Source organism: Lagopus leucura, unplaced genomic scaffold, assembly GCF_019238085.1.
Source record: "Lagopus leucura isolate 7727_CA_CO unplaced genomic scaffold, USGS_WTPT01 236-5_obj-0_obj, whole genome shotgun sequence".
Classification (NCBI taxonomy): Eukaryota; Metazoa; Chordata; class Aves; order Galliformes; family Phasianidae; genus Lagopus; species Lagopus leucura.
Window position 1 is genome coordinate 58,992 of NW_024967790.1, and position 14,127 is coordinate 73,118.

Sequence of the window (14,127 nt, forward strand, 5' to 3'; positions counted from 1 at the left end):
CGGTGCCACACTCTGCTCCGTGCCACTGCTTGCGCTCTGGTTTCCTCGAAGCTGCTGTGATTCCTGGGATCCGCTGGGCAGCGGCTCAGGGAAAAACAGCAGGAAACGCCAAGAGCTGCTCGTCTGCTTCCAAGGTCTCGTGAGAAATCCCCCCACGCTGTCCCCGCCCGGCAGCGCCCGGACAGCTGCAAAGGGGCTGGGAGAGGCCTTGTAGGGTCACATCCTCGAGGAGCAACTCTGGGGCCGTGGCTGCTCTGTCCGCAGCCGTGAGCGCCAGGGTTGCAAACAGGAAACCTGCCTGACCACCGATAGAAATAGTTTAACCCGGCTGCCCGGAGGGGAAACGGTGCAGGGTGTGAGGGCAGGGAGGAGGAACAGGTTTTTTAAGGTGGAGAGAGCCGGGGGGCACCACGCCGTGGGGCTGGGGGTGCTCTGTCCCCACCCGCAGGTGTGCAAAGCTCCAGTGCAGGGCTGCAACCTGGCTCCAGCACAGCTACAGGTGAGGCTCTGTGCAAGAAACAGGGCTGCAGATGGGACAAAGAGGTTTTGCGGGTGCAGGAAGAAGGGAACCCAGCCAGCCCTGCACCCCTCACTGCAACACACCTTGTTGGCACAGCAAGCACCAGGTGCACCCCATGCACCCAGGTAACACTTACGTGGCTGTACAGCCATCAGCAGCTGAACACGCTGAGGGTGAAGGGAAAGAGGGCGAAGAGGTGCTCCCACGGTGCCACCCGCAGCCCCCGCCGTTGTTCCGTGACGTGGCCCCGGCGTGCAGCTCGCCGCTTCCTGCCCATCACCGTGCTCAGTGCAGCATCAGCGTTGCCCACCCCACAGCCCCCGGGTCCTGGTGGAGGTAGGGGTGAGGGCTGGGAGTGGGCTGGGGGGGTGTCCCGGGGGTCCGTGTGTTGAGGTGGGAGCAAAAAGTTGGGAAGCAAGGACTGAAACGGGCACAGAGGGGTTGTTGCCACAATGGATGGCAATGGAGGACAAAGGTGCATGGGGAGCAGGACTCGGTGCTCAGCTCCTTGCTGCGGTTTTGGTGGGCCTTTGCTGCTCCTTTTAGTGCCTCTTTGGATGGGGGACCATTCTGGGTGCACACAGCTCCCAGGTCCTCTCAGTGCTGTGTTAAGGTCCCAGTCTGGTGCTCTCGGCCTTCCAGGACCCCTGTTTGGACAGGCTCGGTCCAGTCCCAGTGACTCAGAGCTGGTGACACAGCGTGGCCGTTTCCACCCCCTCGAGCATCTGCTCAGGATTAACTTTGTTTGGCCGAGTGTTGGTGGGACTCAGATGAGCCCTGCATGCATACAGAGCCGCTGACACACACAGGGTTGGTTCTTCCCAGAGCTTTGGGTTCCCAGCAGCGCCGTGAGGGTGACCAGGAAGAAACAGGGCGAGAAGCAGTACACTATAGGGCAGCATGGGGGGCTGCTGGGACCCTCAGCCCGTTCCTTTCTGCAACCCGAGGACAGGTGGCTCCATGGATGACACGCAACCCCTCTTCATCACCTTCAAACGCATCGCTGGAAACGCAGGCAGCATCCAGCCAGGACACAGCACGACCCTGCTGCAGCCCCAGAGTGTGGAGCAGTGTGATGCACGAGGCAGGAGGGGACAAGGGGCAGTGGAGGGCCCCCAGCCCCAGCTGCCCCTTGCTCCCTGCCACGTGCTGCAGGGCTGCTCTCAGCCCAGGGAGGTTGCAGCATCTCTGCGGGCACGCACCAAACTGTGGTTTGAGCAGACACAATTGCATCGGCTGGGGGCCACGGGCAATCTGCCAGCCTGGTTCCACGGCTTCATCAGTCGCAGGTGAGCAAGGAGTTCCCCAAGGGTGATCCTGCACACCCACGGGATGTTCCCACAGGTGAGGGGATGCCCTGGGATCCATTCCTGCAGGGATACAGAACAGATGCTGCAGGATGAGCCGCTGGGCTGCTTCCTGGTGCGTTTCAGTGAGAGCACAGTGGGCTTCGTGCTGTCCTACAGGTGAGGGATCCCAGCCCAGGGGTATGGGCACGTTCAACCCCAAGCTGTTCCACCACCAACCCCTCTGTCCTCCCCTGCAGGGGCAGAGAGCGCTGCCGACACTTTGTGCTGGACCAGCTGCCCAATGGGCACTATGTGATCCTGGGTGAGCACAGTGCCCACCCCGAGCTGGCCGAGCTGCTGCAGCACTATGCCCATGTTCCCATCCCTCCCTACGGTGAGCTGCTGACCGTGCCACGGGGACGGGTAAGCACGCCTTCTCATTGCAGCAATTAGCTGCTTCGTTATCCCCAGCAGGACGTGGGAGAAACAGCAGCTTTCCTGCTTCACTGGGGCTGCTTTCTCCAGGGAAATCAGGGAATCCAGGCCAGAGAAATCAAAGCATCACAGCTGGAGTTGGCACTTCATCACCCAACATCACAGCTGGGCCAGTCCTGGCCTCGTGACTGCCTTCCTTTCACCCTTTGCACTTTGCAGGACAAGGCCTGCGGAGTGATGCGCACCCCAGATAGCAGCTCCACATTCCGCAAGGCACCAGCAAACCACCCAGCAAACAGCACCATGGCCAAGCGGGTGCCAGGAGATGGGCAGGCAGCAGAGAGTGGCCCTGAGGAGATAAAGGCAAGGCCTGGGGCATAGAGGTGCTTTCCAGGGCAGCCGGGACATAGCACATGCAAGAGGAAGGAAGGGAGCTGATGGGGTAGGGATGCTGGTGGTCCATGGGGATGCAGCTGGGGTAGGGATGCAGCCAGTCCATGGGGATGCAGCTGGGGTAGGGATGCAGCCAGTCCATGGGGATGCAGCTGGGGTAGGGATGCTGGTGGTCCATGGGGATGCAGCTGGGGTAGGGATGCTGCGGGTCCATGGGATGGGATGGGGATGCAGCTGGTCCAATGGGATCAGCCCCTTCCCCACACTGCCCCCAGCATTCCCTCCCTCTCCAGGTCTCCAACATCCCCCTGCCACTCCCTGCCAAGTTCAGCTCCTCAGCAGCCACCCAGGGACCACGCAGCCGCAACAGCAGCGAAGGAGCAGAAGCCAACAGCCCCTCCACACAGACGCACCTCAAAATCAACCCTGTTGAGATGCTTGATGCCAAGTACCAGCAGCTCATGCGCTTCCACACCTACGCAGAGCCCCACGAGGGCACGGCCCCGCCTGTGGAGCCTATTCCCTTCTATGCCATGGGTTTGGGCTCCAGCCCCAGCGCTGAGGCTAACATCTATGCAGAGGTGGCCACGGTGCAACAAGAGCCACCCCGCCGGGGAGCACGAGGCCCTGGATCCCTGCTGGCTCCCACCACATTTCTGCACTGGCGGTTGTCCCGCAGCCTTTCCAACCAGGGCTTCCACAGAAGGCAGCTGCCAGCGACTCCCATTGCAGGCACCACGCAGAGAGCAGCTCCCCGGCCGGCCCCAGAGGTGCGTTTCCATACATCTGCCATAAGGCACAAGCTCTGGTGCAGGACCAAGCTCTCCAGCCCGGCCCTCACCAGGCACCAAGTCACCATCTCACTAGCTTCCCTTCCCGCAGATTCCTCCAGCCCCAATGAACTCAGCACTGGAGTTTGATGACCCTGCTTACAGCCCAAGGATGAGCAGCACCAAGCAAGCTGCAGCCCTGGAGAACATTTACGAGCAGGTTTCTAGAGGCCATCCCTAAGGCATAGAGGTAGGGCCATGGCAATGCCCAGCCTCTTGTTGGCACAAGGTCTGCCTGCTCTGCTCTTGCAGGGCAGAGGGAGACCCCTGGACCTTGGAGGCAGTCCCAGGCATACCAGCAGCATCCATCAGCTCTGCGTTGGGATTCACACTGCTTCCCAAACCCTGTTTCAAAGGGGATGAGGAAGAACGGATTTAATTTATCTTCGCAGAAAGAGATTGCTATGAATAGAATCAGGGTGGAGGAAAAGGCTATTAGAGCAGAACCAGATGGGTTTCGGGCAGGGCTGGTGCCATCCATGCAGCATTTCACTGGCTGCAAACAAGCCTGGTCCTGCCAACAGATGCCTTGAGCTCTGCCCTGCTTGCTCAGCCACCGAGCACAGAGCAGCACCAAACCCCAGAACAGAAGATGAGGGTGACACCGAGCCTTCACTGCCCCACTGCACAACCCCAATTCCTTGCTCTGCCCCCAGTGTGCAGCAACACAGAGTGTGGTTCTCATCAGCCCTGGTGCACACAGCCACAACAGAAGGGAAAAGCGTGTGAGAGCAACTGGAGACCCAAATTTGGACGCGTTGGAGCTTCAAAAGGAGGACCGAAAAGGAGAACAGAGGTTTTATGCTTCTACCTCTAAGAAAATCGCTTCCGTTTTTCACAAGCCTTCACGTTGTTGCTCGTAAATGCCTAAAAGCAGAGCAAAAGTCAGCAGCGATTGCCATCCTCCTAAGTCCCCTCTAGTGTTAAAAATGAGCAATTACATATGGAAAAGGCAAAAATAAACACGAGGATCTGAACGCTGCCTTCAGCCCCTGGGAGGGATTGGCAGAATGAAGCCAGAGGAGCTCAGACCCACGAAACTGCAGTGGGGAGAAACCTTCCAGGTGCTGCTGCCCCACATTCAGGACACCCGACCCCAACTGCAAACACAGCAGAGGGCAGTGAACCCAACCCACCTCACCTTGTGCCTCACACTGCAAACAGCTGTGGTTTGGTTCATTTAAAAGTTTATTCCTTTATCAAATCTCTTGTCAGAGGATTTCACTGTACATATAAGATATGAATAAATTACTCAACAGTAACTTTATTTTGGTCATTCGGATACTCAAACTTGGCTCTGCAAAGTACTAAAACATCCAGGAAACTAAACTAGAAGTTACATTTCTTCTTTTAAATATTCTAAGAAAGAAATTCTTTCATTGGGATTTGTTTTCTTGGCTCCTTTTTTAAACAGGCAATGGGAGGAAAAACAACCTCATGGAGTTTCTTCCTAAACCACTCTTAGCTGTTTCAGCTGCAGTTACAACAAATACAACCCTTAGTGGTGGAAATGCGAGTTGAAGAACCAGACCAACTCCCTGCTCCCTTCAGCATCACACAGTGGTGAACAATGAGCTAAGAGAGGTCACAGAGACTTGGCTAAAGATGCACGGGTTGGGGCTGGTGAGGTTGCACGATTTGCAGTCACACCACCTAGACCTAATACCTTAAATCAATTTAATTCTTTAAAAAGTTAAGGCTGGGACACCGTCTCCTCTTCCCAGCCCAGAGGGTAATGTTAACACTAAAACAGACCTGATGCCTTTATAGGAAACAAAATTCATACAAACGAGCTAAAAAGCTGAAAAATAAATGTACAGTAGGCAGCTTTCGTTGTGCCTGCTCCCAGGAAACTGGGATACTCAGTTCAATAAGCATGGAGATCAGATTGTTACAGCACTGTTGGCCCTGGATCAGAGGGAGGAGGAAGAAGGGGAAAAGGGAAGCAATGTACACACGATCATCAGCTACACCTAAAGGTTCTCAGCAGCAGCTCGTGCTGGCTGAGGTCCTCATTGCTTTCTGCACTCGACACTGCAGTATTTTCACTTCTGTTCCAAGCTCTGATCTGTCACTTTGCTTCTCCTTTGAAACAACAACAACAAAAAAAAAACGAGCTTCCCCTCAGCATGGTTTGACATGGACAGGCTGGTGCAGCCAAGAGCAAAAGCAATAACTTGGCCACGTGCACACACACGAAAAAAAAACAACCATAAAAATCCACCGTCCGTATGAGAGGAGCACAGGATTTACTCAGCCAAAATTCAACAGCCGTGATCCTGTCTCATTGAAAACAAACTGAATGAAAAACAACAAACAGGATCGCTCTTGAAAGTGTCTTTGAGAATGAAAAATGACACTCTTGAGTCCGAGGAAGGAGCAAAGTGGGACGTGGAAGCTTAGAGAGACTCTGCCTCACGTTCCAGTGACGAGGCTGCTTCAGACACACGGCCCTGCACCTACAGGACAGCAGCCTTGCACCAGGCACAGCTCCTGCAGCTGCCCTGGGACTGTTGCTGGCTGTACAAAACTGACCTGATTTGAACCTTCCACATTATTGTTTAAGGAGAGGGGAACGATTACAGGTGGAGTTTCAGGAACGGTTCACAAGAAACCTTTTTCCTGACTGGGAAGTGAGTGCAATATCCTCCCACCCACCGAGCAGACAGCACTCAACGCCAGCCCAGCTGGTCTCCAAAGGCCAGGAGAGGTCTGACACAGTAAGTCACCTGGGACAAGAGCCAAAACATGGGACATGGGTGTTAGAATCCGTATTTGGCTTGAGTCTGACGTCGACTGAGCTTGTTTTCAGACCACGTGTTTTTCAGTTCCAGTTCTCTTTCCTTCGCCTGCAGAAATCGAGAAGATGAGCATCAGAGCTGCTGCTCAACTGAGTCAGCAGTATTTTACCCTCCTCTGCCCCTGCTGACGGGGATTACAGCGTGCTTCAGCTAGAAGGCTCGTTACAGGAGCTAGCACAATTATCTTGACAGAGGCCTGAATTAATTGGGATGCACAGGCGTTTCATTTATGCTGAAATGCAGCTTCTTTTGTGGGTCACTCTCAGCAGCTGCTTTCCAACCACACTGCAGCCACGTGGAATTAGACAGGAAGCAATGAGCCTCATAACCAAACACAAGCACACATGCACTGGAGCTGGCTGCAAGGGGCAGGGTGAAGCAGAGCAAAAACCAAGCTGGGAGCTCTGAATCCTCAGGGCCAAAGGGGCAATGCCACCTCCCCCCGCCCCCAATTCTATCTGCGTTGGTTTTCACGCTACTCACCTGATGGATCAGATATGTGATCTGGTGTTTCCTCCTTTGCTGTCCTGTGGGCTGATCTCCTTTTTTCTAGGAAACAAGATCAGATAAACTGTTAAAGCCAGAAAGATGCTGACCCAGACAGCAAAACGAGACAAGCCCCTGCATAAAGTCAGCTCAAGGAGCATTTGTTTCACGTTAAGGTTGTGGGCAGATTTCCTCAGGCCGTAGCAGATCCTAGCTGGCCTTTACCACCTGCACTGTGTTGTGAGAAGCCCTGCTACTCTCTTATGTATATTTATTTATACGACACAGAAGACAAGGGTCCCTGCTCCCCCTACAGCAATGACTACAGAGCCTCTAGAACAGCTCCAGCTGTGGTTGAAACAGGAACTGAGCAGGTCTCCAAAACCCCAGTCAGCACTCCTCTCATCCTGTCTGTACCTTGCTGAATGATTTCATGGTTTTCTCCTCTGTTAAGGATTTGGTCAACCACTGCTGGGCTCCACTCAGCTGATCATCACCTTTGATATCCACAAAATTGATTTCTTCTCTCCCCCGATTTCGCTTGCCTTGCAGCCGTTTGAACTGAAAGAAGGACAGAAACAGCTGGAGTTACACAAACATCACACACCAACAACCTGAAACAGCTAAAGGTAGCTGGAGGGTGACCCCCTCTTTGCTCCTCTAGCATGGGACAGGGCACATTACCATACATCTTTCCAGTGAGGAATTTTTTCTTTAGGATAGTTCTGCTTTGCTGTAGATCAGGGTATCTTAAACCACTTAACATTAAGATTACAATCTTTTGGTTTTTTTCCTATGCAGAGGGAAAAACAACATTTACCTTTTGTTTATGAGAAGGCCCTCAGCCTCCTCATTTTAAATGCTAGGAAAACACCTCAAGTTCAACTGCTAACATATCCGCCTTCCATAACTGAAATCTCAAAAGCAGAGGTTCCTCAAAGGAAATCAGCATGACACGAGCCACCTTCTGCAGCCCTTGTTCAGCTGACAAGACTGGCATTTTTCAGATTAAATCAACAATGAGAGGCAGTTTTTGCTTCGGTTTAAACAGGTTTTTGAGCTATAGGTCTGGAGCATTTCAACAATGTGGGGCTAGCACTGCCGTGCTAGAGGCTGTACCAAGAAAATATCTGAATGCCCTACTGAGGTAACTTGCCCGCCATATATACTGCTAACAAAACAAAGTTGGGCTAGGTGGGAACAACAAGCATCACCTACTTATACAGCAAGCAAATCCATCAGGAGCAGTAGCCCAACACACTGCTGGAAGGACACTGCATGTCTCCACAGCACAGCACTAAACCCCACGGAACAACAATCCGGTCCAACTCGGCAAGGAGCACTGGGTCGTGCTGGAGGCTCAGGACCGAGGCTGTCAAGCAGGTCCTATGTTCTAGCAGAGCTTAAATGCAAACTCCATAGTGGGATAGATAGTATAAGTGCCAACCGCTTCATCGTCTAGGAAGGAGGAGTCGGTGCTCATCTCCTGCGGCGGTGCCTGCGCTGGTTCCACCTCCTGGTAGTACCCACTGCTGTAGTAATCCTGTGAGCAAAAGGAAAAGCAGTTCGTCACTGCAGCAAAGCAAGATGGATCCTGGGGAAAACAGAAGCCCAGAGATGCGAGATTGAATCCTGTAACTCACCCTGGGAGCTGCTGGTCTCTCAGCCAGGACTATGAGAAGCACAGTGCATTACACACGTAAGGCTGATGGAAGCAGTCATTAATTACACCTCGTTACCCTGGCACTACTGAAGAGTGCAGGGCATTTTTTTCCCCAATAGCAACTCAGCGGTGTTGAATTGCTAGAAACAACCTGGCTTCATATACCAGCTCTGGCACTCCATGGTTCAGCACCCTGACAAGAGCAGGGGCAGTTCTGCTGGGGCATTTTACAACGAGTGCAGCCATTAAAGATTTATCCCACAAAGAGCTTCTATGGCTCTCGTGCCAGAAGAACCCAGCTGTATTATCACAGAATGAATCATAGAATGGCCTGGGTTGCAAAAGACCTCCAAGATCATCAGTTCCAACCCCCTGCTGTGTGCAGGGTCGCCAACCAGCACACCAGGCTGTCCAGAGCCACATCCAGGCTGGCCTTGAATGCCTGCAGGGATGGGGCATCCACAACATCCTTGAGCAACCTGTTTCAGTGCTTCACCACCCTGAGTGAAAGACTTCCTCCTAACATCCAACCTAAACCTCCCCTGTCTCACTTTAAAACCATTCCCCCTTGTCCTATCACCATCCACCCTCATAAACAGCCATTCCTCTCCTGTTCATACGCTCCCTTCAAGTACTGGAAGGCCACCATGAGGTCTCCCCAGAGCCTTCTCTTCTCTAAACAAGCCCAGTTCCCTCAACGCTTCTCCCATCGGAGAAATGCTGTGGATCTCCGCTCCTCCTTCCAGAGACCACAGGTTGGAGTTTCACAAGCCACAGCCTGCTTCCCTAACCAACACAAAGCCTCCCCTGTTCCAGACCCACCTGATAATACGCGTCAGTCCCGCCGGCATCGCCGTAAGCAGGGAACTGGCCATAGGGCTGACTGTCGTAGTCTTCTCCGGATTTGGGCAGCCAGTTGTGATGAGTGGCACTGGAGCCCACGCCGGTTTTGAACTCCAGAGGAGCATTGGCAGCAGCATCTTGGAACTGCGGCTCCGGTTCCGTCCCAGGTGGCGGCTCCTCCGACACCACCGGGCTTGAGTACATGTACGCCTCAGCAGCGACAACGCTGGGCTCGCTCCTGTCGGACAAGGAGAAGTAGTTCTCTGGCTCGACCTCTTCGTCGCTGTCGTCCTCCTCCTGCGTAATCTGCTTGGTTACCTGGAGGGCAGCGCTCTTCGCAGCAGCTTTGATGGCAGAGGGAGAAGGAGTTGTGGCTACGGCCGGCTTAGACGGAGGTTTTGTTTTGGAGGACGAGGTCGGGGCCTTTGCAGGCTTCGACTCGGAGGCGTTGTCGGCTGCTTTCCTCGAGAAAGCGTAGGGCAAAAGTAACCGATTGGTCTCTTTCACCGTCAAGTTTTTGGGTTGAGGAAGCAGAGCGGACAAGCCAGAGCCCTCGCCACGTCCCTGGTGAGTTTCATGCGGGGCAAATGGTTCATAGAAATAAGAGAAATGAACGAGACCATTTAGTTTCCCCTGACTCCCTGCCAATTATCTCCTCCGATTCTAACGGCATTAATGGGTTTCCCATTGCTCAGCACAATTGCTCGCCACTTCCAACACTTTCTTGCACAAAAGGCTTGGTGGGACTTATAAAGGAAAAACTGGTACTTGCAAATACCCATCTACTTCTCACATGAATATGTATTTTTGCCAAAATTTAAATGCAGGAAATCTCACCCAAAAAGGATTCAACACCTCACGAATTTTATACTCTGAAGGCCTTGTGCTGAATGGGTTTACAGTTGCAGAAACCCAACATCTATCACATGCTGATTTCCCGTGCAACTTGTTTAATTCAATACGCCAGAGACTCACCTGAAAAATATTTTTCTTCTTTGCTGGTTCATCTTCCTCTGAATCTGACTGAGAAAGAAAAACAGAGCTCAGCACAACTCGAGACAGTAAATAACAGTGACCACCCCTGCTTGGTGACTTGGTAACATTCAGTTTGAAACAGCAGAGGATCACAGCACTGCAGGGCCGGGTTCAACCTGCCAAAAACCACAGTGAAAGCAACAGTGGGATGTCGTCAGGCTCTTTCACAGCCTTGCTGATGCATCAGTGTCAGGACAAAAAGAGATAGGAGAGATCCGGGAGATCACTGAGCTGCTCACAGCAAGCAGGGCTGCAGTACCTGTCACTGTGTTTAGCAGCAGCTGAGCCTGCTGTGGTTTGAGCAGAGAAAATAAGCTGCATTCCACTGTAAAAACTGAAGCTTTGCAAACAAGTCAGCATTACCTCTTATCATCTCACCAGAGCAACACATCCGCAGTCAAAAAGTAATCTCCAGCTTGAGTTCATTTACCCAACTTATGGGACAAAAAAGGATTCACTCATTCAAAACTCCCAATTTTCAAGGTGGCTTCTTCATGTTGCTCTAAAGCAAAGTGGGTGGGCAGAGATACTCCACATATTTGGCTCCTGCCAGAAATTAGCACTTAAAAAGTATCTGAGCTGCTGGCTCACAATGAAGTCACAGGAAAATCAACCTACAGCGAGGCAAAGAACACAAACCACCCAGCAAAAGGTCAGCACTCCCTTTCAAAGAGGCAGACAGCACCACATTAACAGAGGGGAAGCACAAAACCCACACAGAGTGTAAAAATTCACTGTGGAGATTAATAGGAGATTGTTCACAGTAACTTTGGAGTTGTTAAATATCCATTAAAAACTTGAGCGTAAGGTCTGGTCATCTCTGCCATCAGAAAAGGCCCCTGACATCTTTATCATCTTACTGCTTTGCAGAGCACTTTAAATAGATTACAGGAAACGAGGTCTTCTGCCAGTTTACTATCTAAATTATAAAACAGGACAAAGAAAAAAGAACACACATAAATAAATGCAAGTCAGAGTTGCAATAAAACCAGACCGCTGTATTCAGGAGAGATGAGACTGCCCAGGAGCATTTCCACAGGTGCAAAAAGAAAGGGACAGAAAGGACTGTAAAGAGAAAAGGATGAAATGGGGATTCTGCCTCGGGCAAAGGGGCTTCCAGGAAGCACCAGGACCAGCTCTGTCTCAGGGACTTCTCTCTCAGCAGCATGCATTCACCATCCTGATGACCTGCAGGTGCTTCTGTTCAAAGCCAGTTTGCTGAACACAGAAGGTGGAGGACAGGGAGGAAAAGGAAAAAAAATCTCCTCATATTCATTTCAGTAATTGTAAGGGCAGCAAGGAAGCTAAGAGCCTGATTATTTGTATGATGAAGTGCTGCAAAGAAATGAGTAAGCAAAAAGTGGGTAGCAGGGAATGGTCTGTACCTATGCTGCTTGCCATACATCCTCCTGCTTGGTACACGTGGAGCATACAAGCATTTAAGATCAGGCAGAAGATTGGAGATAGGCAGCAAAAAGGCCACAGGGCCTTGTTCACATTAAGTCACCACGTATTTTTTCTCCCGTCCCCTGAAAAAAGCAAACCTCCCCTGCTGGGAAGCTCAGCTCAAACGGACCTGGACCTGCATCTGACAGCAAGCAGCACATTGCCTGCCAACAAAGCCAACAAGAAGCACGTTCTGCTGCTCAGCAGTGAGACACGTTTAGCTGCTACACTTCCGTAGCATTTCAGGAGCTGTGCAGGATTTGCCAAAGGAGGCTGGCTGTTGGTCTGGGGGCAGCCGGTGTCCTTCTCACCCTTCCTTCCCTGCAGGCTGCTGCTCCAGCAGAGCGAGATATGCTGACTTCATCTCAGCTCCCACAGGCCTCGATGCTGGCAGTCTGCTATTCGTTGGCACTGCTGATAAATCCATAACCATGAAACCTTTCCCTCAAGCTGCTTGTCCCTGTGGAAACGACCCAAACTTCGCAGTGCAGCTCCCTGGAGCATGCACAGCATCACGACACTCAGAGTGGGACAGAGAGCAGCTCCCTCTGCGCTCCAGCACTGCCATAATCCTCCCAAGACAGAGGCTGATTTCCTTTGACACGAAGGACTCAGGGTCACCAATGGGTTCCAGAGTGCCACCAGCGTCCACAGGGAGACAAGAAGGGGGATGAGGACCCATATCTTCCTTCACATAGTCACAGATTGCTTTGGCTTATGGCCAGCTACCTGGATTTGGTGCTCAAGAACTACGTAAGGCGTCGGGCAAACATCAACTAAAAAAGCATGAGTTGAGATGGAAGTGAATACCTACAGGTCTGGTGGACACCTGAAGCCTTCAGACAATCAAACAATACATTGTCAGGAAGATCTACTGATGTCAAAACAAAGAGAGAGTATGAAGAGAAATTCAGGCTTGTTTGGGATGCCCCTAAGAAGGCCATACAGCTCTAAAGCAATGCACTGACTTCAGCAATAAATAAGACTGCAGATCATCTGGATTCAGGTGCATTACAGTTATAAACATGGTTACTATCTCAGTTTAATTCTGCAAAGTGCTTTAGGATTAGGTCTGGCGACCTGGACAGATCTCTCCAGATGCCACAACCATGGCACCAGGCAGGCTGTGGTGCCTGGCTGCCCCGCCAGGCACACAGCACCATGCTTCACGACCTAATGATGCCTGGAGAGCACAAAGCAGAGCTCAAGTGCTGACCCCCCTTCTCAGCGGAGCTTGTCTCATACTCACATTTCCCTCGTGCAGCTCGGGTGCTACGATCTTCACCGGCTCCGTCCTCTTCTTTGGCTTGGGGAGTCCCAGGTCCCCCCCAGCGCTGGGCAGAGCGGCGGGGCCCGAGGCGGGCGGGGACGGGCCGGAGGCCGAGGCAACGTTCCGTGGGGGCGGCAGGAGGAGCCCCCCTGGCCGGGGCTGCTCCCCGCTGCCGGCGGATGGCTCGGGAGGGCCGGGGGCCGGGCTCGGGGCGGGCGGAGGGGGGCCGAAGCCCCTCACACCGGGCGGTGGGCCCATGAGGAAGGGCGGGGGAGGCAATAAGGGGAATCCGCTGCCCTGGGGGGGTGGGGGGGGCAGCGCGGAGGTTTTGGGGGGAGGAAGGGAGGCAAAGAGCCCCCCACGGGCCGGGGGTTGCGGGACCGGGGAGTCATGAGGCGGAGTGTTGGGGGCTTCCACCTCCTCGTCCGCGGCCTCCTCCGCCTCGCTGTCCTCCTCGCTGCTGGCATAGGCCACTAGAGACATGGCCACCCGCGGAGGGCAGCCCTGGGCGGGCGGCAGCCGCTACGCGAGGCCGAGGATCCGCCCTCTGGGCTAGGCCGCGCCGCCGCCGCGCTTTCAGCGGGAGCAGCGGGGAGGAAAGAAAGGAGTGGGCCGAGGCTACGCCGCCATGGCAGCCCCACCCCGCCCAGCGGCGGCGGCAACGGGGACTGGGGAGGCGGCTCGGGGAGCCGGCAGGTCGGCTCCGCGTCTGCCGCCGCGCTCCCAGATAATGGCCGCCGGCCGCGCTCCCCCTCCCTCAACCGTTGCGGCGGGGTCGCTAAACTACAACTCCCGGCAGCTCCTGCGCGCCGCCCGCCGCGAACCTCCCAGCGCGCCTCACCACAAAGCCTCACGGGAAACGTAGTCCGCTAGCCGCCCGCGGGGACCACCGCTCCCAGCGTGCACCGCGAGAGGCGCCGCGCGGCGGAGAGAAGGACGCTGACATGGCGGCGGGGAAAGGCCCAGAAGCATTCGCGGCACCGAGGGAGACCGCGATGGGGTTGGGAGGTGCGGGAAGGGTGCACAGAGAGAAGCTGGCGAACGGAGCGCTCCGCGCTACCGCTTGAACAAGCCCTGACTGCTTCTGCGCGGCCACAAAGCGCCCACAAATGGTGG

General features: G+C 53.8%; 2 protein-coding genes across 2 annotated transcripts; one reads left to right on the forward strand and one right to left on the reverse strand.

Moving 5' to 3' along the window:
• Positions 1-787: 787 nt before the first annotated feature.
• SH2D2A (SH2 domain containing 2A) lies at positions 788-4,713 on the forward strand. The gene is made up of 7 exons (XM_042894068.1): positions 788-856; positions 1,473-1,809; positions 1,897-1,986; positions 2,067-2,232; positions 2,464-2,607; positions 2,931-3,407; positions 3,520-4,713. The coding sequence occupies exons 2-7, from the start codon at positions 1,481-1,483 to the stop codon at positions 3,646-3,648; spliced, it is 1,335 nt and encodes a 444-aa protein (XP_042750002.1). The 5' UTR covers positions 788-856; positions 1,473-1,480; the 3' UTR covers positions 3,649-4,713.
• On the reverse strand, positions 4,638-13,557 carry PRCC (proline rich mitotic checkpoint control factor). The gene is made up of 7 exons (XM_042894065.1): positions 12,991-13,557; positions 10,236-10,283; positions 9,240-9,824; positions 8,202-8,297; positions 7,172-7,315; positions 6,752-6,817; positions 4,638-6,316 (listed from the first exon to the last, which is right to left on the reverse strand). The coding sequence occupies exons 1-7, from the start codon at positions 13,492-13,494 to the stop codon at positions 6,230-6,232; spliced, it is 1,530 nt and encodes a 509-aa protein (XP_042749999.1). The 5' UTR covers positions 13,495-13,557; the 3' UTR covers positions 4,638-6,229.
• Positions 13,558-14,127: the final 570 nt, after the last annotated feature.